Source organism: Cornus florida, unplaced genomic scaffold, assembly GCF_030987335.1.
Source record: "Cornus florida cultivar Cherokee Brave unplaced genomic scaffold, ASM3098733v1 CherokeeBrave_3.0.0_Hap2_Chr01, whole genome shotgun sequence".
In the NCBI taxonomy this organism is placed as follows: Eukaryota; Viridiplantae; Streptophyta; class Magnoliopsida; order Cornales; family Cornaceae; genus Cornus; species Cornus florida.
This window is the reverse complement of record NW_026775571.1, coordinates 110,232,060-110,257,402: the sequence shown is the minus strand read 5'-3', so window position 1 is coordinate 110,257,402 and position 25,343 is coordinate 110,232,060. Positions and strand designations below refer to the sequence as shown.

Below are 25,343 nucleotides of genomic sequence, written 5' to 3'. Positions count from 1 at the left end.
TCTTGAATCTCCATTTGTGTAAAATATATAGTGTGCAATTATTGTGACGTGTAGTTTATTAAGGTATATATAAAAACTGAATTGAATCTTTCAAATGTTTATATATTGAATTATGTTATCCTTTCTTGTGATTAATGTCCTCTTTTTACCATTGGCATTCCTGTATATTTTTTTTTACTGCATTATGTGATTTGGAAAACTGAAACAAAGTGTTATTCTGTTTTTGTTCCAAGTCCAAGACATTTCTTGTTGTTTACCTTTATCAACTTTTCAATTAAGTTGGAAGTAGCTTTTTATTTTAAGATGACAAAGTAAAAAAATATATGCTTTTATGTTTCCATTGTTTAGTCTGAGCTTTCATGGTTGTTCTAGTCTAGCCTTGCATGTCCCTCAGTTCCATGTTTTCTAAAACGACTGCAGCAGACAAATTGTCCAATACTTTTGAATCTTGCCAACAAGATCTCAGACCTAATATAGATTCATGATTGTTTTTGTTTTAGTTTAGTTGGTTCTTCCTTACTGTTCTGTATCTTTTAAATATCTTCATTGGTTTAAAGTGGTGTTTTGTCAAGTCCCATTAATAAATTGCCTCTTATTTCCGAAACTGTGTGTGTGAGAGGGCACTTTTTTGCTTTTCTTAAATGGCATGTTGCACCTTTTGAATTGTTCTGCAGTTCTATAATTTAGATGAGACATCTTTACTCTCTTTGTGTCAAAATATGTAGGGTGCAGTTCTATAATTTAGGTGAGATGTTTGTGTCAAAGTATAGGGTGCTGACATTGTATGTCCAAGCATAGTAGTATAAGATATCAAATGAAGTGAATTTCTCTGATTTCATTGAATTTGCAAATTAGAGCTTCTTCCCAATTTTTATTTTTTTATTTTTTTTTTATACAATAAAAGACTGTAACAGTATTTCCTGAATGAGCACATTTATGCTGCAGGCTTCTCGTGAAGGAGCACCACATCGGATGACATTCACCAGGGTAAGTTTCCTAGTTTTGAAAAATACCACTTCCTTCTCTTCTTAGTCCTTTTGCTGTTGATGACATTTTATAATCTGCAGGGTCTTGCTTACAAGAATCCTCCGACATTCCATTGTATTGCCTGTTCTTTGAGGAAGCAGTCAAAAGATTCATCCTTCTACACTAGCCTGAAACTTAAGCAGCATTGTATCGAAAAGGCAGGGCATGAGAAGGACAACAACTCTCGTCCAGTCCATCACGCAGATTGCTTTTGCGAGCATTGTGGCAATGGCTTCAAGAATGAAGATGAGAAGGATGCTCATGTAGCTGTCTGCGACAAGGCTCCATGAGGTAGAAGTTGAATTTTGTACAAGCAACTTGACGAAATTCTGGTACAAGTGAGTACAAAATAAAACAAACTTGTGTAAGTGTTGGTATAAGTAAACTGTTAATAGGCAAGTGAATCGGAACTCAGAACAAACTACAACAGGTAAAATCACTGAATTGTTACAGAATTGCATTTTCTTTTTTCTGTCTAATAGAAATCTGGAGTTATCTCCCTGAAATCCTGCAATCTGTTTCTCCACATCACTACAAAAATATGCACATGAACACTCTCACAAATATCCATATTGAATGATTTAAACTTTTGGCTTAGATTCTCAATCTGGTCTAGTGGATAATATGTTTGACTATCATCAGAACACTTGCTTGGACTATGGAAAGAATATAATGATTGAGATAGGTGGTTAACCCGTGTACTTTCTGGAAAATCAGAATTTCCAACTAAAAACTTTTTTTCATCTTCTTCAACCATATCTGCTCAACTCTTCTTACTTCTACACACACACAATTCCTGGGGTTGTTCCAGATTTCCCATAGTAGGCTGGCTTAGGCTCTGGAGTTGAACTGTTTCTCTCAACCCCACACAGTGTGCAAAAGTAATTTTGGAACTCTGATCCCAATCTCCATCAGACGAAGCTTCCGTTGCTCTCATCTAATTAACATCAACTGCTGATTCCGTAGGCAAATTACTCTCTTTCGTTGCCAATTTCTTTTGCCCACCAGTTTGTCTCCAATAACAGTGGGCCGTAGAACAGATTCATTGTTCACTTCAGCACAAGTTCCCCATACCCACTTTCTCCAATCTTCACTAGTAGATGCTTGAGAACATTTTAAATTCTGCAATACTGCTTTCAACAGTCCATTCGTGGAACCTGGTAATGGTCCATGAAGATTTTGGTTGGCCAGTAATTGCATATTTTCAGTGGTTGTAGATTGCTCAAATGATAATTTTTATTTCAGCCACCAACTGGATCATCTCCCATCAATGCCATTCTCTGACGTCCATTATTGAATAACCATGAACATCTAGGTTGTGTAAATTGAAATTAGGAATTTCCTTAGCGGCAAGTGGAGAAGCAAACACATTCTTGCCAGTAGAACCTACTTCCCTTCCATCCATATTAATCTTGTTGTCCTTACTTCTGCTGCCAAAATCAGCTGTCCTTCTTTCATATTGGTTTCCAGTGTGACATCCTTTCAATTTATCTGCAAACGAAGTCTTTGGAGAAGACTGTGAACCATTTATTGATCCATATGGTGCAATTTTTGAAGTTCCATTGTCAGAACAAATAAAGGATGTGGGAAGACTTTGAATTTCCTTATGGCTCTCTCCTTCCCTAGCAATGGGCTTCACACTGGAGTGTGATTCTAATTCAGTGAATATCCAAATAGCACGCTCATATGATTTAGCATATGAGTCATCCATTCATCCATCTTCAGATGAAGCTTTTATGGTTTGAAGCAAAAATTTAGCTTCTGTCATCCTGTTCATGTGCATCAAGCAGATTGCGAGATTGCACTCCTTGTTCTTATCCGTCTCAAGAGAAGGTGCTTTTCTGCATCAAAATATTTTCTATGAGAAAGTGCCCTTCTTTTGACAAACTTGATGCTACATATGTATGTAAACTTCTTAGAACATAATGCTTAAAGAATATACCTATAAATTTCCCAATAACCTGCATTCGGAGAAGGCTGTAGTAACTCAGAAAACTTCAAAAAGAACAAGAAATAAACATTCATAAAAAGATAATTCAATGCAGGGTTCACCTTGAGTACTCCTGCTCAATTGTGACATGATCTTCTTCCCTTGAGACCACCTAGCTGTCTTTGTCCCCTTCCCACCAAAGCTATACCTCCTAAAATGTGTTTTAGTTTGAGTTGAAGCATTCCAATATGTTCTTCAATTCTAAATCTCTACAAAAACATTGCATGTGGGACACACAAACATGTCCTTCAATAACAGGAGAATATTCATTATATTGGAAAAATTGAAAATCTATGGTCCATAGTCTTTATCAGAGAATAAAGGGAAATTCAGAAAAGATAAACAATAAATATTTTAGCTAACAAAGCTTATATCCAAGGAGAAAAATAACTGATTCACTCACATATCCGCATAAATACACAAAATAAAATTCTTATATCCAGACTTGTTGCTAATCTATATACTAAATAATCAATATAGTAATTTGTATAGAACGGAAAACAAAATGCATATATGGGTTTTCAAAAGAAATGTTGCTTTGCCTTGTAGAGAAAAATTACTAAATTCATACATACAAATATCTAGTAATTTGCAGGAAATGGAAAACAAAGTACATTTGTGGGTTTTCAGTAGGACTATTGTTCACCTTGTAATGTTCAACAAGAACGTTGTCAAGAGATTCATGGGAGGCATAGATTTTATTGCCTCATCGGCTCAATTCAATTGTTTCATCACGAATGCCATGTCTTTCAAGGCACTATCAACTCTATCCCCAAAATTTATACCAGCCCAGAAGAAGGAAATAGCCCTACTTTGATCCTTTTTTATCAACTGTTATTTAAAAATTTAAGACTCGAAACCATGCACGTAAACATGAAGAAATAGAGGAATAATCAGTCCGTCATGTTTTGGCTGAAGAATAGGTAAATCTTCCATAAAAAAATTTGGAGTAATTTAATCCTTTAACACAAAGGTTCTATAACTATTCTCGAAAATGTAATAGTACACAACCCAAAAGTATAAACAAAAGTGGAGAACGATTAATTCACTCATATTTGAGCAAAAATATCTAAATGGTTAAACCAACAGTAAAATGGAAGATTCAACTCTCTTAAAATACAATTGAAGAAAATTAGAAAGTTCTTCCTTTACCAGAAAACTATAGAAGTGTTGAAGAACAACTCCTTTCAACTGCAATAAAGAAGTGTTGAAGAACAACTCCTCTTAAACAAGTACAACAATGCAAAAAAATGATGAATTCAATCAATCATTAACAATAAAGTGTAAAGGGTCAACCTATATGGACTAAAAATCAGCAAACTTTGATAGAATATTCAAGGTGTTTTACATATATTTCCAATTCAAAGGCTCAAAAAAACATAAATTTTCAGGAAATTAATTTTGTACAAGAATAGGTAGAAGTAGACTTTACCCAACAAATTTTGAGCATAAGAAATCATAGATGAAAAACATTCAACCATCTATAGAACAAGAGAACAAAAGAAACTGAAATTCTTGGAAAACACAAAGACCTCATTGTTACTTACATGAGATTCCCAAACCGACCTAAAAAAACCAATAACAACCCATTAATGTAACTCGAATTACAGACCTGAATATTCTATTACCTGAGCATGTTTGGCCCGGACGTACGGACAATCGCCCGGCGGGCACCTTTTGAATGGCATGAAAAAGATTAGCTTTGGCCCGAGGCTTTTTCTCCTACGCCGGCATCATCGGCGACGTCCGCTTCCACTTCCACTTCCACGTCGGAGGTGGCATTGAGAAGCCCCTCGACGGAAAATTCTTGTCGGCCGTCCACATTTTGACTCTTTCCGATAACGATTTGATGATGACAAGTTTGAGATATGGGTGTGGGCACCAAGGAGCACCGCAATTTTGTGGAAGGACCCTAGCCCAAGTTGTGTCCAACCCAAATTGTTTAAGAATATTCTAAAACCCGAACATGTGCATGGGCGGTTAAATTTGTCGGATTGGATAAGGCATGGTAGTTCAAGTTGGTGGTTCACCGAAGTAGTTAGAGTCGATTAAACGGTTAAAACATGTGACAGTTAAAAGCCGAAGGAGTCGGTTAGGCTATTTGGGCAGATTCGCCAAACTGGTGTGTCGGATAACGGTCGGGGTTAATCAAAACAGACACCATTTTGCCTATAAAAATGCCTTTGCATCAATCATTTGGTTTTTGGCACTTCCGAATTCAACCTTTCTTTCTTCCTTCCTTCCATAGACTTTGAGTCCAAGTATGAGGGCTCATTTTTTAATCCGAGTCGGGTCAAAGATAGTTGAGTTTGGTTGGCTGATTCCTTTAAGTTTGAAGTCGGGTTGTATTATGGAAGGCAATGGACAAAATTTATTTTAAGGGCATAAAATTCTATTATAGTCTCAATCTACAAATATGTTATTTTATTGTTCTAGCTCTGATGTACTGACAATTATCGAGTTTACAAGTATATATTTTTCCTATCTTGACATGATTTCATTTTTTTTAGCTTGATGCCTACTGCAGTATGCTTGATGAGAGAGGATAAAATGCAAACATGTAAAGCATGTAGACATCTTTGCTTGCCTATTCAGAGATTGCCAATTTTGGTGAGGAGATGTCGTCGTCGGGATTGGATAGTGAAGAAACAATGCCATCATCATAGCCGCCGGCAAGGATGAGAAATACGGTTGGGGAATCCATTTGGCACTGCCGTTGATCAAACTGAGGAGTAGTTTCCAGAAAAGAGCCGAGCCGAGCCGATGATTTCTTCACGTGACTGGTATTTGTCATTTAGCAGAAATACGGAGGGGTCCTGCACAAGCTTATCTCATACACCAGACACCATGACCTCGATACCACCTCTCACTTAAACTCTCTCTCTCTATCTCTCTCAATTTTATTTCAATTTTTGCAAAAATCCCAAGAACCCATTAGAATTCACCTCTCATTTTCTTGATTTCTTTCGTTTTTTTTTTTTTTTTTTTTCCAGGAAGAAGTGGAAGAGACTTGCATTATTGTTAAGCGTGTTCGAAGTAGCCTGGTAAGATATGTATTATTTAGTTTGTATATTAACTATTAATGTTGGATTATGTTTTTTTCTCCTTTCAAAGTTTTCATTACTCACATATATTGGTTTATGTAGTTGTTCTTCTGAGTGAGCACATATTTTTTTCCTTGATGAAATTCAAATTTTCATTTTCAGACATGTGTCTCCTATATTAATCACAATGGTAAATCAATACGAATGTCTTTTATGTGATTCTGTTAGTGATTGACTGATTGATATATGGGGTAGAATGTTATATATATATATATATATTCTTTTCTTTTTTTTTCCTTTTACATAACAAGTAGATCATATCATCTTATTAATTGAGATATAATGTGAACTTCTTGTGGGAAGCTTGACTATCATTGAGTCAATAATATGTAAAAATTTATAATGAAGCTAAATTTTTACTCAATGTATATATTATATACCTAGTACAATTTTTAATCACGACCACAGTGTTGCATCCTTAATATAAATGGAATGTTTTTGCATTATTGTTATATATGTAAAGTGAATCCTCAAGCGTAAATAAGAGGATCCAATTCCAGTGTGAAAAATTATCTCCCCTTGTCAATGGTGTCTTTCTTTTGTACAAATATTAGAGTAGGATCATGTAATAATATTTTTGCTTTTCTGATCAGTGTTGGTTTTTGTATGCAACAGGACTACATTTTCACATGAGAGGATTTTAGTCAAAGGGAAGAGACACATTGAGGAGTGTTTGGCTTTACATTTTGAATAGGTTCAGATAAGAGAAAAATAATTATGCTGGAAATTGGTGAATAGAAAATGAAGACTAGAAAACTATTTTAACCCATTGCTTACCTTACCCCCCAAAAAAAAAAAAAAAATTTAAAATTGTAATGCCCTGCCTCCACTAGAAGCTTCCATGCTCAAATTGAGAGCATCAGAGAAGGGAATGTCACAAGCTAATAATGCAAGCAAAAAGTGGTATCATACATATAAGAAAGTGAAGCCCCAAAGAGAATGATACCTCTTTGCGCAAACCATTTTCTACTAAGCCCCAAACACAACTATAAGTCGTAGCCATTTTGATGCAGCAATCAAAGCTTATCAACAAAGGCCGAAAATAACTGAAAGCCCAGACTTTACAACATTGGTTAATAAAATTAGCCCATAAAACTAGAATGCTAAACTAAAATACTCAAAAAGGGAGGCCAACGAACTACTTGATTCCCACATAAATCAAAATCCCAGTAAAATAAAATCAACAAATCATATAGAAGAAATATCCTCATACATAATCTTGATACCGAGCACATACATGGTAGTGATATACTGATATCCCAAGGATTGACTTCATTCCCTTCTCTGATGCTGGAATCCCCTTCTCTGGGATCAATGCAGCATCAAAACAATCTGATCCACGACCTTCAGTTACCATCAACCGCATCCAATCCGTTAAATCTATCACTCTATCTTCACCAGAAACCACATCACCAGAGCACACTTTGGTGCATGGTAACCTAACACCTCGGTATCAAGGATCTGCTCAATGGTGCCAGGCTGAGTCATTAGGCGATGAAGGCAGTAATCAGCAACATGGGCATTAAGATCAGGGCCATCTAAGAGTATATTGCTTTGAGGTTGCCATGTGGAATGACAGTCAAAATGGAGATAATTCAGGCCAAGTGAAACATCAACTGCGATCGATCTGCAGATATTGGTTTATCAGATATGCAAATAAAATCTACCCAGAAACATCTATACTGTAAACTGTGGAAATAATCATCATATGAGCACAAGTATGGAGGAATATGGACTTTAATGTCTTCCTATAGTCTTACAAAAGCATGATGCGCAGAGCAAGAAACATGCAAGGAAGATAAAAGTATTTGAATTGCAATGGACACAAAAAACGCAATAATAAAAAATCATGAAAAATGTTGTTATGTTGATGCATTTTTTTCCAAAAATTGGTTGTTGAAATTAAAAAAGGAGACGGAGGGGGGTGTGGTGGAGATAAAATAGAATTCTTGTGGAAGCTTGTATAGCACCCCTTATGATTACAGAACAGTTGCCTACAAAGCATATCATCTTAGATATCATAAAAAAGCATGAAAAATGATGTTATGTTAATGCATTTTTTTTCAAAATTTGGTTGTTGAAATTAAAAAAGGAGACGGAGGGGGGTGTGGCGGAGATAAAATGGAATTCTTGTGGAAGCTTGTATAGCACCCCTTATGATTGCCTAGCAGAACAGTTGCCTATAAAGCATATCATCTTAGATATCCCACTACTGAATAATAAAATTTCAGAAAGGGCCTAAAAGAGGCATTACAAGATAAAGTCTACAAATTCGTAGCATATATTCAGTCAATTTGTTTGAGCATAATGCATAATTGTAACCACTCAATTATGTAAAAGGCATTATATGATCGGTTACATTCCTGTCATTTTATATCACCCAAATAATGACCTTGCAGGCCATGATAATAAACAGCTAGAAGAAATTGTTTCATTGATTGAATGATCGGATTGCAACACAATATTAAAACCCTACTTCCCGTAGTGTTGAGTGTTCATACTATTATGATTTTCCGAAGTGTCCTAATAGAAAGAAATAGAAAACTCCCTCCACAGAACAGATCATGAAGCTAGAACAGCAAAAGTTATCAATATGGTGAGTGTAGTTTACAAAACACTAATCTAAGGTCCTAATCATTTAGTCAAGTTCAAATTACCATTTCATCAATCTGGCAACCCACAAAACTAATGGTGAATTAAAAAATATGGTTTGTGCCTTCGGGGCAGATAATAGAAAGATAGATGGTACTAAAAAATCAAGTATATTATTATACATATCACTGTAATGGTTTAAGAATGAAATTTGTCCAACTCCTTAGTTATTTGCTCTATATTAAAGATCATCAGCTGTATAATAGTATAACCCATTTAACTTCGTTAATTAGTGGAGAAAAACATAGGATTTATGTACCCTACCCCAAGTAATTGGGAAAAGACTTGGTTATTGTTGTTGTTGAATTAGTGAAGGAAAAAGGCTTCAATCTCTTTACCTTGACAGTGTGAGGTTTGTCCATTAAGAAGGAAGCCCCAAGCTATAAGCTCTAGATTTTTTTTTCTTTTTATTTTAAAACTTTGGTAGATAAAACAATCAATTATAAGAGCCAAGGGTGCATATGCCACTCATGTACTCATACAGTATACACACTCCACAGAGCAAAAAAGGACAGAGGAAAAGATCAAACAGTACAGCAAGCATACCGTAACATCCTCCAAAAAATCAACAAAAGAACCATAATAAAATCTCTTTGAAAAACAGAAAAAAAATACAGGGCAGTCAATAACATGCATGTATCTTTATTAGTTAGTGTAAAAATGGAGCACCATGCCCATAAAACACTTAATTAGGAAATGCTCATCATTTCTTCTGGACATCTTGCATGGCTTTGAATCAATATGCATCTTTACTTTGTTGGGACCCACATTCATCTACTTGACCAGCCCACATAACCAAGCTTGAAGGATCTAAACATAAATTTCAGTTGTGGTACTAATGCATGGTCCACAGTCCACACAAATTTGTCTGGTGTGGCTGCTGGCAATGGACAACCACACCAAATATATGCACTTCTTTCAATGGTTGTGGTATGCATTTGAGAGCACCCCTTGTAGTAATCCCACTTCCGATAATTAAACCATTGAAAGAAGTGCATAAACAATATCAAGCACCACATTTGTTAGATCAATGTAATAATGTAATATTCCCAACATAAATTTTCAGTTGAAGAAGCAAAATAGTAGAGTTGAACGAATGAGAAGAAAAAGTTATTACCATAGAGAAAGCTTGCAAGACTTCCAGGTGAGATGTAGTAATCTGAAACAATGAGCTTCTCATGCTGTGCAGGCCCCCAGTCGTATTCTGTCAATCCCACAACATTTGGATGCCCGATATTTGCAAATCTTTTAGCTTCCTTGTCGCTTTTGCATGTGACCTGGGACAGTCTTACACACACTGCGGATTATTGCTGTCAAGTTCAGCTAGTGGGTATGCAAACATTATTGTTACAAGAGCTGTGCTAAGCAAATTTGTGACTGTGCTTGTTCAGTCACGACAGTCACTTAGCATTCTCTTCGTTGCAGTATTCAACTAGAGAAAATACTCTCGTGCAATTAAGATACTAAACCTTGATTGAACAAAAAGTATATTAAACTTGCGTAATGTTAGAAGCGCGAAGAATCTATTAACTGCATCCCAACTTCTCTTCGGTATTGCTTTCAATACATTGGTATTTTCCATCTTAGAACTGTCTACATCCAAATTTATGCATAGATTTTGGCAGCATCAATATAATAACAATAATAAACAAACAAACAAACAAAAACTTGAAATCCACATATATACTCACGTTGAAGTCCTACTTAGCAGCTCTAAACTATAATACAGATTTTATATAGGAGCTTATCAAGTTTCGTCATCAATACAGCCAACAAGACAGCAGCAAAAATTAACACAAGCACTTTCTCATATAATAATATTAAAAACTATATGCACAAAGGAATGGCGACCAAGCATACACTGATGAAATTGAAGCCCAAGAGAATGATATCCCTGAAGATACCGAGCACAAAAAATACATCATTCACAACCACTTTTTTCTTAACCATTTTCTTGGCCAAGCCCTGAACACAATTTAGACAGCGTAGCCATTTCGAAGCAGTGATCAAAGCTTGTCAACAATGAGTGAAAGTTTGTTTACACTGAAATATGCCCAAACTTTACAACATTGGTTAATAAAATTAGCCCATAAAACTATGATGCTAAACTAAACTACTCAACAAGGAAGGCCAATGAACTACTTGATTCCCACATAAATCTAAAGCCCAGCAAAATTAATCAAAAAATCATCATATAGAAGAAAGATCTTCATATATAGTCTTCATACCTGGCCTCTCAGACACAGAGGGTATACGTCATAGTGCTATCCCAAGGACCTCCTCCATTCCCTTCCCTGATGCTGGAATCCCCCTCTGGGATCAATGCAGCATCAAAAAAATCTAAGCCACGACCTTCAGCTACCCTCAACCTCACCCAATCCGCTAAATCTACCACTCCATCTTCACCAGAAACCACATCACCAGCACATTTTCCAGTTAATAGTTCCAACAGAATTACTCCAAATGCATAAACATCAGACTTGAAGGAGGGCTGTGGCTTCTTGGAAGCAACCAACTCTAGTGCACGGTAACCTAACACCCCAGTATCAAGGATCTGCTCAATGGTGCCAGCCTGAGTCATTAGGTGATGAAGGCAGTAATCAGCAACACAGGCATTAAGATCAGGGCCATCTAAGAGTATGTTGGTTGCTTTGAGGTTGCCATGTGCAATGGCACGGTCAAAATGGAGATAATTCAGGCCACATGCAACATCAACTGCTATTTTGAGCCTTTGGGCCCAGGATAATGGTGGACCCTTTCTCCCGGGTCGATCTGCAGATTGTGGCTTATCAGATATGCAAATAAAAGCTACCCAGAAACAACTATACTGTAAACAAGGCGGAAAGAATCATCATATGAGCATGAGTATGGATGAATATGGATTTTTTTTGTCTTACAAAAGCATGACAAACCCGAACGTGTTGATTAGAGCAAGAAACATGCAAGACCAATAAAGTATTTGCATAGCAATGGACCAGAAAAGGCAATAATAAAAAAAACATGAAAAATGATGTTATGTTAATGCTTTTGTTTTTCTTTCAAAAATTAGTTGTTGAAGTAAAAAAAAAAAAAGGGAGACGAAGGGGGGGGACCGTGGGGTGTTTCTATCTTTGATCAGAGATGAAATGGAATTCTTGTGGAAGCTTGTATAGCACCCCATATGATTGCCTAACAGAACAGTTGCCTATAAAGCATAACATCTTAGATATCTCACTAATGAATCATAAGGCCCTAAAAGAGGCATTACTATATTAAGTCTACATATTCACATTATCTATTCAGTCAATTTGTTTGAGCAGAATACAAAATTGTAACTGCTCCATTATATAAAGGGTTAAAATCATAAAACCCCCTTGTTGTTTACAAAAACTATCAACTAACCCCCTCAACTAAAGAAACTATCAGATTACTCCTTGATATTTTTAAAAGTCTATCATATCACCCTCTCCCGTTAGTTTTCCGTCAAAAACTAATAGAGCAAATCACGTGAATACCCTTGTAATGATGTAATGACCAAACTACCCTTTCGTATACTTACACGTGCCCTCAGTCTCTCTCTTCTTCTCCACTGTTGTGTTTATCTCAAGGCTCCATGGATTCCAATGACCATAGCGTCTATTGATTCCAAGAGTGACTTGTCATGTGTTTGTGTTGCTGCTGTTGAATTTGGTCCGATTTTTTATCATTGGAAGTCATGAGCTTCGAAATCTCTTGTTTGAGGGCATATCCGGCTTCGAACTCTTGGATCTTCTTCATCAGAAGCTCTTCAACTGGTGCTGGTGAGTCTATTGATGAGCAAACTGGTGATGGGGACATATAATTGAGTGTGTTATTGTGTAAATTAATATAATTTTATTCTTTGTTTAAGAATTTTTTTTTTGGAATTTAAAAAAAAAATAAAACTATTTCTTCTCTTTCTCTCCCTATATCGCTCAATATATGCACAAAACTTGTGGCTTTTGTTTCAAACCTTCAAAAGAATGTGATGGAATACTGAGGTGAGGGGGTGAAACAACAAGAAAAGGCACAAGAGCATGTCCAATCATATTATAAATGAAAACCTCTCAACACATATATATAAATATACATACATATATATATATATAGAGAGAGAGAGAGAGAGATTCGGATTTCATAATTAATAAAATGTTTAAAACAATTAGATTAAACTTCTGAATATGGGGGATACACATCATTTAAAGATTATAATTTATAAGAACATGAAATTCCAATTTCAATTTGACAGAGAACAACATGCAATTTCAATTTGACACAAAACGACATGAAATTCCAATTTCGTAAAAAACACAATGGTCATAAAGCTTAGAAAGATTTTAACGAGATAAAATGGTTGGGGCCAAGAGATCAATGAGTGGATTTAATAAGACCAGAAGGGATCAAAACAGTGGAGCAAAACAAACAAACAAAGCCCTAGATCTACCAAGGAAATTATCAATTAGCGAAGTGCACGGTCAAAGCATCACAAGCATTAGAATCAGCCACTACATCAAAAGCACAATCCAAATTAGAATTTCAAGTTATAATTTCCATTGAAATATCCAGAGAATGAAAACTCCAATTCTGTATGTATGTCAAGTGAATTCACATAAAAGTTCACTTGTGAATGAATTTTTCTGTTGGAATTTCACGTTGGAATTTTCAGTTGTTAAATCTGTAGCCCAGAGGCTTCATTACTGTTAGAGAGAGAAAGCCTAACATATGGTACTTGTTATTTCGTAATTTGTAGCCATCTAATCGCAATCAAGAGGTGACGACTATGAAGGGATCTCAGAGGAAGAAAGCCTAATTGAAAAATAAAAGAAAGAAAAAAAGTTGAAGTCAGCAGCCAATAGGCTGCTGACACGTGTGCGAGTGTGAGACATGGAGGGCATAATTGTCATTTAAAATCAACAATTTCAGTTTAATAAAATATTAATATACTATCAAGGGGATTATTGTCATTTCACAATAACTTAACGGTTCCGTCACGGAAAGGGGTAACGTGATAGTTTTTGTTAGTTCAGGGGGTATTTTAATAACTGAGGGGGTTATATGTCGTTTTTGTAAACAGCAGGTGGGTTTTATGATTTTAACCCATGCATTATAAAAGAGCAAAATTGATCAGTTACATTCTATCATTTTATATCACCCAAATGATGATGATCTTGCAGGCCATGATACTAATAAAAGGCTAGAAGAAACTGTTTCATTGATTGAATGGTCATCCAATTGCAGTACAAGATTTTAAAGCCTTACTATCCGTAGTGTTGACTATTCATAATATTATGTTTTACCAGAAGTGTCCAAATAGAAAGAAATGAAAAACTCAATTCCACAGAACAGATAATGAAGCTAGAACAGCAAAAGTTATCAATATGATGAGTGTAGTTTAAAAAAAACGCTAATCTAACGTCCTAATGCAGGTTACTCAACCATTTAGTCAAGTTCAAATTACCATCTCGTGATTATGGCATACCACAAAATGGATGGAGAATTAAAAAACATAGTTTGTGCCTTCAGGCCAGATAATAGAAAACTAAATGGTACTAAAATCAAGTATATTACTTGTACATATCACTGAATGGTTTAATATTGAAATTTGTCTAACTCCTAAGTTATTTGTTCTAAATTAAAGACGATCTGCTGTATAGAAGTATTACCCATTTATCTTCATGAATTAGTGAAGAAAAATGTCCATTCCCCTCACCTTAAAATTTGAGTGAGGTTTGTCCATTAAGAAGGAAGCCCCAAGTTAATAAACTCCAGATTTTTTCTTCGTACTTTAAATTTTCAGTAGATAAAAGCAATAAATTATAAGAGCCAAGAGTGCATAAACCACTCATGTACTCGTACAATATACACAGCAAAAAAGGACAAAGAGGAAAGATCAAAAAGTGCAGTGAGCATACCGTAAACATACCCCCAAAAACCAATAAAAGAAGAAACAAAATACAGGGCAGTCAATAATATGCATTTCTCTTCATTACTTAGTGTAAAAATAGAGAACCATACCCATAAAACATTCAATTAGGAAATGCTCATTCTACAAGCTCTCCATTTCTTCTGGACATTTTGCATGGCTTTGAATCTATATATTTCTTTACTTTGTTGGGACCCACATTCATCAATCTGACCAGCCCCCATAACTAAGCTTGAAGGATCTAAACATAAATTTCAGCTGTGGTACTAATGCAAGGTCCACACAAATTTGTCTGGTGTGGCTGCTGGTAATAGGCAGCCACGCCAAATAAATGCAGGTTCTTGGGAGAGGTTGTGGTACACATTTGAGAGCACCCCTTATACTAAACCAGCTCTGATTATTACTCAAGCATTGAAAGAAGTGCATAACAAATTTCAAGCACCGCATTTGTTAGATCAATGTTATATTCCTAACACAACTTATATGGACTTTATCAAGGTAATTCATTTTGGTTCCCTCTTTTCCAGTTGTAGAAGCAAAATCAGAGTAGTGAAAGAAATGGGAAGGAAAAGATATTACCATAGAGAAAGCTTGCAAGACTTCCGGGTGAGATGTAATCTGAAAGAATGAGCTTCTCATGCTGTGTGGACCCCCAGTAGTACCCTCTCAATCCCACAACATTTGGATGCCTGATATTTGCAATTTTTTTAGCTTCCTTAGCAAAATCCTTTTTCTGTTTTGCCACCCCTTCTTTCAACCATTTCACAGTCAAGACAGCCCTGTATGAAGTCCCGTGGCTACTTCTCCCCAACACTTCAGCTGGAGCTTTAGATAGTTCCTCAGGTGTAAATGAAATTGTATCATCAAGAAAATACAGCTCACCAGGCAATTGATCCGATGACCTGACAACATCCAATCTCACAAGGTTTTATGCAGTATAAGACTCCCCAGATTCTGGTGATTAAGAAAATTGACTGTCCTTTGTTGGGAAGAAGCCAGTTATGTTTGCCATTTTCTCATCAGGACTAATTATCTCAGATGAAGATCCTTTCCGTGAAGTCATAAGATCCTCAGCTGAAACAACTAAAGCACCAGCACCAACCCTTCCCCTGAAGGCAGAAGGATTTGGTGGAGCCTGCCTGCTGATAAAAATTTGTTTGTAGCATGTTCAGGAAGAGATCTCCTTGATATGTGGATGTAATGTATGAAGATGGCAAGCAGGATCAGAATAAAGATAGCAAGCACACATGCAATTATCACCACCACTTCGACTATAGTCCTGATTGGTTTCCTCTTGGGAATTCCAGGTGGAGAATGACTCAATCCAGGAGGACCATCTGGAAATTGTAATCCAGAATTTCCAGGGTAGAAAGAAGATAGTGGAAACTTTCTTAGATTCTCTGGGACAACCCCAGATAGATCGTTATATGAAACATTTAGGCTGTCAATACTGTTTCAAAAGTTACCTGGCAACGAACTTGTGAAATGATTCTGAGAGAGATCTAAAGAACTTAGGAAACTCATGTCAACCATAGAAGTTGGCATAGAACTAGAGAAATTATTGCCCGCAAGATTGACCACTTGAAGGCCACTCAATAACCTAAATCCATTTGGAAAACAGCCACTAAGCCTGCTATGAGAAAGATAAAGAACCCGAAGATTGGGTTCAGTAGATGAAGGAGCAGAGAACTCAATAATTCCAATAAGAAAATTGTTTCCAAGGTGAAGTTCTCGTAATGTGGGCGATGTTAGCAGAGTAATTAAAATAGGTCCATCTAACTGGTTGAACTGATATCAAGGACTGAAAGTTTAGGAAATTGTGTAATCACTCTTGGGAGAGTGCTAGTAAGGGAATTATGGGAGAGGTTGAGATAATTTAAATGCAGAAATTGTTAAGTTACCTCAGGAATGGATCCTGTCAAACGTTTCTGGCTGAGGTTGAAGAATTCAATGTTTCCCCAATTCTTTAACCTGGTTAAATTTCCTCTGACTTGGTTTTTCGACAGATCAAGTACTGCACAGAATGGCAATTGATCAGAATGCCCATTTGAGGAAAGATTAAGGATGCTCAAAGTAGTTGACGTTATCATGATTATCGGTCCTGAAAGATGAACTAGATGTGAGACGCATAGCAAATCATACCACACTGCACCGGTTATTGTGGCAGTGGCCAAAAAGCATTATTTCCTACGTAAATGAAATTTTCAGTTATCTTTTGCAATGCCACGACATTCACCTTTCAAAAATATTATGACACTTCTATGCTAGGTGCAGATAAAATGTCAACTGAGATGTTAAATAAATCCAAGAAATAGAGGAATTTCTACAGAGAAATTCTACTTAAAGAAGTACCCGTGAGATTGTTGCTGCTCAAACCCAATTCAGTTATAATCAAAGATTCCCCTTTCAGAAGGCCATTAGGAATCAGACCAGAAAATCCGTTGTTGCTGAGCTTGAGGACCTGAAGCTCATAGACAAAATCAAATCCAGGTAATTCTCCAGACAGCTGGTTGTAGCTTAAATCCAACACCTTCAAGTTCCCAAATATCTGTGGTTCACCCCACTCACCAGTGAACCTTTGAGCTGGTTGTGGCTAAGATTTAGGTACTTAATAGTCTCTGAAATGCCCGGCAGAAATTTCTGCTGCTGCAATGCAGAATTCACTGGCAAATTACCAATAAAATCAACATGAAAGAAGCAAGAATTCCACATCTAGATGTCCATCAAGCATGTTACCATGCAAGTCAAGCACCTCTCAAATCCTTTGGGGATTTTTTTTTTTTTGTGAACCCATTAAGAGACAAATTTAGAGATACCAAATTCGTCAACTTTGTCAATGATGATGGCAGTAACCCAGAAAAAAAAAAAAAAAAAAAAATTATGACTCGAGTCCAAAGACTGGAGAGAAGTGAGCCCTGAAATGGACTCAGGAATAAAGCCAGAGAAGTAGTTTCCGGCCAACGAGAGGTTCTGTAAGCTCCTCAATTTACCAATATCTGACGGTAACGATGTAATGAATTGATTGTCCGAAATATCCAGATACTCAGGGCTTTTGAGGTCACCCACATTGTTGGGAACCTTTCCAGTCAACGAATTGTTTGGCATTGAGTTTCACAAGCTTTGTGAGGTTCAAAAACACACTCGAATCAGCTTTCCCGGACATACCCAGATTGTTAAGGACAACCCCTGCAACATTGCCACCATTGCACACGATCCCATTCCAAAAGGAAGGGCAGCCATTGAAGTCGATGGACTCCTCATTCCATGAACAGAGAACAAAACCCGTGGGGTCACGCTCGATCCCCTTCTTGAATTCAAGCAGTGCCAAGATGTCCGGTGAAGTAAGCTGTGCAATGGCAGAGACCAAAAAAAGGGACACCACCAAAATCCTGAAGTGCTTCATACTAAAACCCCCCAAAAATGGCTTCACCCAAATAAGATAGAAGCTTAATGTCAAGAACCAAAGTAATATTTCAAGCTCTCAGATCCCCTATTCAAAGAAACCCAATTGACTCACACACCATTCAACAGCCACAACAACATTTTCTTCAATAATTTGAGCAACGGAAACCCATATAGAATGAACTAAAAGAAATAAGATTCACATTTTCAACCAAAGAAAAAAAAAAAAAAAAAAAAAAAAAAAAAAAAAAAAAGGTATAACAAGGTACTAGTAGAAAACAGCTTTTCAACAAAGAAAACTTCTAACACAAAAAGCAATAAATGAGTGAAATAACGAGCGAGTCATATTCAAAGATCCAACCATGGAAAGTTCAGCATTTTTCTTACCACATCATTTCCACATGAACAAAACGGCTCAGGGTAAAGTGAGCCTCTCAAAGATAAAACTTTACAGCAAACAAAGCCTCGGTTGCACAGATTATAACTAGAAACAATCTGAAAGTACAGATTTGCTGAGCACATAAACTTCATTTTGCAGGCCCTTCTGTGACACAGCTCAAAACCGTTCAGGCATTAAAAAGAAAATGTGTAATGCATTAAATACAATGGACCCAGAAAATTTTTAGTTTCCAAAAGTTTGGCAGTTACAGTACAAAAACCCTAGTGTCTCATGTTATATAACGAAGGAAAGTAGGAAACAAACCCAAAAAGGAAATTACTCTCAACTCATCCTCTTTCTCTCTCTAGATAGAGGACATGAGACCAACAAATCCTAACTTGTTCTTTTTGTTTGTTTCGATGAACACCAAAGAAACCCTAGTTTTTGTCCATTCTTTTGAGGGCCGTTCATAATTTTTTTTTGGGGTTAATTACAGTCAAACTCTATGAGATTTATCTGGGTTTATTTTTTAGCACTGACACCCCGTTAAAAAGTTGATTCAAACAAACCTTTAAAAATTATAAAAAGACGAGATAATTCTTCAAGAAAATTTTAACTTTTATCTAAAGAAAATTAAAATATTCAAATAACAAAATTACCCTTAAACATTATTAACCATACGTTTCTCTCCAAAAACCCATAATCTTCAACTCTGTCTCTCTACCATCCACTAAGCCATTATTAGTAAAACATAATTTTTCTTTTAGATCAAGTCTGTTTACACACACATACAGACGTAAAACATGCTTGTAAATATATATGTAAACCATCAAGATGTGTGTATATATATATATATATATAAATCATATATTCATTCATTCTCTGATTGTAATTTGTTGAAAAAAAGTTCAGATTTGACACATTCATATCAATCGCCATGGGCACTACCTATCTTGATTTCTTCTAATTTTTTGCTTACGAAATTTAAATATATTGACCCAATTCGTTAATTATATTTCGGGTTGGTTTTGTGTTCTTCAATTACTGTATTTCTATTTATTTTTAGTCACAATTCTTATATGGTTCAGAATCCTGATATCCATATAGATGCTATTGAGTTCTATTCTTTAATGTCAATTGCAGTAATAAGTTAAACCCTCCCTCTCTCATAATCATGACAGAGTAATTTTTTAAACCCAATTGTTAAATTTGCTGAATAATCCATTCATTTTGTTGTTGTTGGGTTGGGGTTAGATTTGAATTTGAAATAGGAATAGGAAGGCCGTTGAGCTCTAGCCGGAGAGACAATGACCCACTGGTTGCATGTTCACAGTGTCCTTTATTTTTAGGTTTCGGTCTGATGATGCTATCTTTTTTGTAACTTTCCTCTAGTTTTCATAGATTGAGCGAGGAGGGTGAGGATGACAGTGAAGGGTGTTGGGTTGGTGGCAATTTTGAACTTGGTTGGTAGTGCTGGTGGTTAGTTATGGAGTGGTGGTGGTGCTAGTGCTTCCCTTTTTTCTTTTTTCTTTTTTCTTTTTTTTTTTATTTTTCAAAAAAAAAAAAACATTAACTCTAAAATCAGAATTAAAATAAATATTATATAATAAATTATTTAAGGTCATTGAAATGAATATTGATTTGTTCACAAGAAGATAATTAAGAAGGGAAAAAGAGAGGGGGGAGATAATGAAGAAGGGGTAATTGATCATGGCGGAGGTAGGGTAGAGGGAGATGGTGACGACAGGTGGATGAGAGAAAGGGTACTTTGGTCCAATAAAGGTTAAGAATGTAATTTAATTATTTAAAATGGTCAACTCACAAGTCAAGGGCAACAATGTCAATTCACTGTGGGCAAATGATTATTGGGGTGCTTTGTGGACTTTATCAAAACTGAGGAGATGTAATTGTTCAAAATGGAACTAACTTTTGTTTGAGTGTCAATAGAGCAAACCTCAAAAAATGTGACTGTAATTAACCCCTTTTTTTTTATTTGGGTTACCCACAAAAAAAACAAAAAATCCTACTCAACTATTCCCCTTTTATAAATAATCCCTGAAGTAAAGATTGCTCCTAAACCATTGATTTATTACCAACTTACCATTAAGAACAAGCACATCACAAAATATTATTTTACAGTTTCTCATTAAATTTATCATTTCTTATTGAATTATTTTTTTGTTTTATTTTCTCTTATTTAAATACTAATTATACCATTTACCTTAATTTAAAAATTAGCATCAATTTGTCATAAAAATCGAGAAAAAAATAAATTTATAATTACCATTTTTTAAAATAATTAACTTATTATAATAAAACTTAATATACTCACTTTAAACAAATTTAGTGTAAAAATATACATTCTTTTTCATATAATATTCATGAAAAAATTAATAATTTACATAAAAATAAAATATCTTATTTTTTATATAATATATTCATGAAAATTTAAGAAAGTACTTAAATTATTTTAAAATTTTCTACTTGAGATTCTTATTTAAATAATTATTTTTAAAAATTAAAGACGAACTTATACAAATTTAATGAAGAATATTTAATCAAATTAGTATAAATTTTTATCATAATTTATTTCAATGAGAAAAATAGATAAAGTATAATTCAATAAGAAAGTGTACTATGATCATTTAATGAAAATAGTAAAGACAATGAGGCATTTTGTAACTAAATGTGATAGTTCAGGGAGTTTTATGCACCAAAAATAATTCAGGGAGTTATTTACAAATTTAGTCATAGTTCAAGTTTTTTTCACTTTACCTTGATTTTTTTAAGCAGAGTCTGCAAATGATAGGGAGAAATAGCGGGAAATAGTTTGTGTTTTTTTTTGCAAGCTAGTTTTTGCCAGTAAATGAGCTTTACCCGCCAAACGAATAGAATCTCATTGTGGACCTGGATGTGAAAATGATTTGTTAAATCTAGTTGAGATTTGGAAAAGTATTAAAATGTTACTATCTATGAAGTCATTGGCGGAAATGATCGACCCCAGGTTAGATCGGACCCACATTTGCCCTTTAAATAGGGTTACCCTTGGATGTATGTGTCACAGTGTGTATACTTGTATTTAATGTACAGGAAAAAAAAAAATTATAAAAAAATTAGTATTTTATCCCCTCAACTACAACAGTGAGCAAGTCAGTACTATAACTATAAAAAAACGTGCAAATTGCTCTCCTGTCTCTTCTAGTAGTTTTCCGGCCAACAGTTGCAACAAGTGAGTTGTATTTTTTTATAATTCCATATTTGCCCTTCAATTTGACTGTTGTAATCCTTTGTTTATAAATAAACCTTATATATATATATATATATATATACACACACACGCTGCCGCCACCGCCATGCGAGAATGATCTTGCCAGCTGGCTCCGAGAATGATTGGCTGCTGATAAGCATGAATGTCCTCAATTCATTTTTAATGTCTTTCTACAAGTCTCCATCAATGAATTCACCAATTTCTCTTCATGCGCAAAACCTTAATCCCCAAATCGAATCACCATGGTAGGCATTCGTTGCATAGTTCTATAGGTCAATAGATCGGCATCATCGAGCACGAGAACATAGTGGGAGTGGCAATTGTGGGAGTGGGGATGGTGGTGGTGGTTGTGGGGGTGAAACTAGTGGTGGTGGTGGTGGTGGGGTGTCACCGCTGGGTGTTGTAGGGGTGGGGATAATAGTGGCGGTTACGGGAATAGGGATGGTACTGCTACCCCGCCGCCAGTAGCGATGGTATGGTGTTTAAACCAGACCCTAATCGATGGTGTGACGGCCCTAGTTTTACAAGATAGTGCATCATGTGATGACCCAAAGGTTGATCCGAAAATGGATTCGAATGCGGAAGCGAAAGACAAAACCTAGGTCTCTAAAGATATAACACATCTTTAAGACGTCAAAGTGACCTTTCATGAGATCACAGAACTCAAAAAAAACGAAAATGGAATCTATGGTTGAAAATAAACCAAGTATGACATCGAGGGCAAAATGGTATTTTCACCCAGAAACAAAGTCTCTAGAGATGTACGTCATCCATAAGACACAAACGCGACTTCCCATGAAGCCACGGACTCAAAGAGACAAAGTGCGGAAATGAAGTTTTGAAAACGGTTAAGTTTTAACCCTAGGGGCCAAAAGGTTATTTTACACAGAATTTGGTGCTACTGTGCACACCATTGGAAAGACGGCGAAAAATCAACAAAGTTAGACTCAAGAATCGCCTGATTCGGAGTTCGGACAAATAAGTTATGATTAGTTGAAAACGGGGTGTCAAGGCTGCCAACGTAGGCACCATGGGCGCCCACATGTGCACGCCCTGGGCGTACGCTAGCACACCTGACAGCAGCACAAGGGGCCTACTCAGAATTTGAGAATTCAAATGGAATTTTGAGGGCTTAAATGACATATTTTGGAAAAAAATGTGTGAAGTGATTTTCTACATGATCGTGCCAAGAGAAATCTTTATTTTTTACGTGAAATCTCCAAAATGCCCTTAAAACCAGACTTTTTTTTTTTTTAAGAAAACCTGAAAATGTCATACACTATACTTTCATATTTGACGTAGGATTTTCGAGACCGAGACGACATTTTTTGAAAAAATGTTGTGAAGAAACCCCCCTAAAATCATATTTTCTAGGTGACCATATCAAGGTTGAAGCTAATTTTTCAAAAGAAATACCCAAAAAAACCCTTAAACCATATTTGGCGAATATGTCAAAATGCATGGACTCAAGGTGCTAATTTCATCATACATGATGTCGTGTGTAAAAGTGAACATGTACGCAAACGCAATATGTATATTTAAGCGCGCTATAATAGCCTACGACCTAAAAATACGCTCAATGCAAAATATGACACGTCAAACCTCAAATTTGCATAAAATTGCTTAATAAGCAAAACATAAAACCAAAAGAATATAAGTGTAAGTAAAAGATGCTTTAGCCCTTAGCCACACATCATACATATTAAAAGAGTCATAACGAGTGTGCTTATGCACACTTTACATATCTCGAATTAAAAACGACGTGTTAAAACCTCTAATTTCATAATATTGCTTTCAAAAGCAAACTACGAAACCAAAGCACATAGATGTAAATAAAATGGTGTTTGGCCCTCGGCCACACCTCATACATATAAAATGTGATCTAAAGAGTACACTTAGGTACTCATTGCATGTTCCAAAGTAAAAACGGCGTGATGAAACTAAGCCTTATATTACAATTTCATAAGAAAGCATAACATGCTAACACTTGCATGCATGTGAAATTGCACAAAGAACATCAATATAACTAAATCAATCTAGGGATGTTGTGGATCCCAAAACCATGTCTTCTTGCCTAAAATAAATCGCATTCAATGGGGGTGAGTAGCTAGCATTACTCGTAGGAAAAACATATTCGTATAACCTAAATTTTTAACAAATTTGCAAGTTTAATATAGACCGTATCCACATAGGAACATGCTACCTAACGTCTATGTTCAAAGGGGAAACCATAACACACCCTAAAGCTACAAATGAACATGTTATAAACCGTTCACCAAAATTGAATTCAACAAATTACAACTTCAAAAGGCAATGCCAAATTGTAAACTAAAGATGAAATCAACACAAAATATATACTTGTACAAATAACTACCACGAAGATAGTAGAATGACAAGACAACAAGGCATAGTCGACTTGTAAATGGAATAAAATCAAACACAAGGTATATATTTAAGATTACAACTACCACAAAGCTAGTAGGGAAACAAAATATACAACACACCAAGAGTTACCAAATAAATCGCACATAGACTCCACTATATGCAACTTACGTATGCAACTCCATGACACAAAATAATGAAAATGGTGCCGAAATCAAATCCCTGAAAAACGAGATTGGTGCACTTCCACACCCCACTGGCCAAGTGTATTGCAGGACTTCCAACCCACTAGACGTGATGTCCACTTTTTTCAAGATTCGGATGGCATCCATCCTTCAAACTTGTTATGTATGCCGTGCACACACAACCTAAAATCAAATGCATGTTTATGAATCAAATGTGACCATAATGCTCTTAAAGCCCAAATGACACACACAACATGATTTCCACGTAAACACTACATATCTACGAGTTATAATGTAAATCTCTAAGTCACAAAAAAAAAAAAAAGAAGAAGAAGAAGAAGAAGTCAACTTATGATATACATTAATTTAATTATGAAGCAAGGTTTCAAGTCTTCATCTAAACACCAACCAAGCACCGAATATACCACAATTCATAGGCATGTTTTATACATAAATTAAGTAATTTATACACATAGGAAATCTCTAATTTCATGCAACTACAATACACGAAAGTCTCTATATTCTAGATTACTTCAAAGGAAACAACACATACATAATATATAGGTTGCATACAAGCTAAAATCAACATGAAACCCTAAGTCCGTCATATACTAAACAAGTTATATGAAATTTTAGAAGTGTAAGCATGCATACAACATATATTAAACGTCAAATTAAGCCATAAAACATTAAAAGTATAAACATAGGACATCCCCTACCTCACTAGAAGATTGTTCCTCTAGAATCCAAAGAAAGCAGAGGAATTCCAAGAAGTCCTTTAAGGGTTTTGTAGAGGAGGGTGATGGGAAGTTAAAGTATTTCAAACTTTTAGCTATACGGTGAGTGGAATGGGACCAAAATGGTGGTGGTAGGTCTAGTTTAAACTATCCTTCAATGGAGGCAAGCTAGGGTTTAGAGAGAAAAGAGAGGAAAGAGATAAGATAGACAAAGTGAGTGGAGGATTATGTATTCCTCCACTCACTAGGTGATCTAGCGCAACATCTCTCACACACAACTCTAGGTAATTACACAATA

At 35.7% G+C, this 25,343-nt stretch overlaps 1 protein-coding gene and 1 pseudogene across 3 annotated transcripts; both read right to left on the bottom strand.

The window, feature by feature from the left end:
- Positions 1 to 567: 567 nt before the first annotated feature.
- On the bottom strand, positions 568 to 4,937 carry LOC132313491 (protein POLLENLESS 3-LIKE 2-like). 3 transcript variants are annotated; one of them, XR_009483432.1, is made up of 4 exons: positions 4,645 to 4,937; positions 3,079 to 3,225; positions 2,969 to 2,987; positions 574 to 2,867 (listed from the first exon to the last, which is right to left on the bottom strand). XR_009483432.1 is itself a non-coding variant. In XM_059812281.1 (4 exons), exons 1-4 carry the CDS (start codon positions 4,650 to 4,652, stop codon positions 2,738 to 2,740), a joined length of 246 nt encoding a protein of 81 aa, XP_059668264.1. In that variant the 5' UTR covers positions 4,653 to 4,937; the 3' UTR covers positions 574 to 2,737. The 3 variants fall into 3 exon arrangements, 1 of the variants encoding a protein (XP_059668264.1); XM_059812281.1 differs by having other exon boundaries at positions 3,079 to 3,167; XR_009483431.1 differs by lacking the exon at positions 2,969 to 2,987 and having other exon boundaries at positions 568 to 2,867; positions 3,079 to 4,937.
- Positions 4,938 to 7,124: 2,187 nt separating this feature from the next.
- LOC132313480 (LRR receptor-like serine/threonine-protein kinase GHR1) lies at positions 7,125 to 18,325 on the bottom strand (annotated as a pseudogene).
- Positions 18,326 to 25,343: the final 7,018 nt, after the last annotated feature.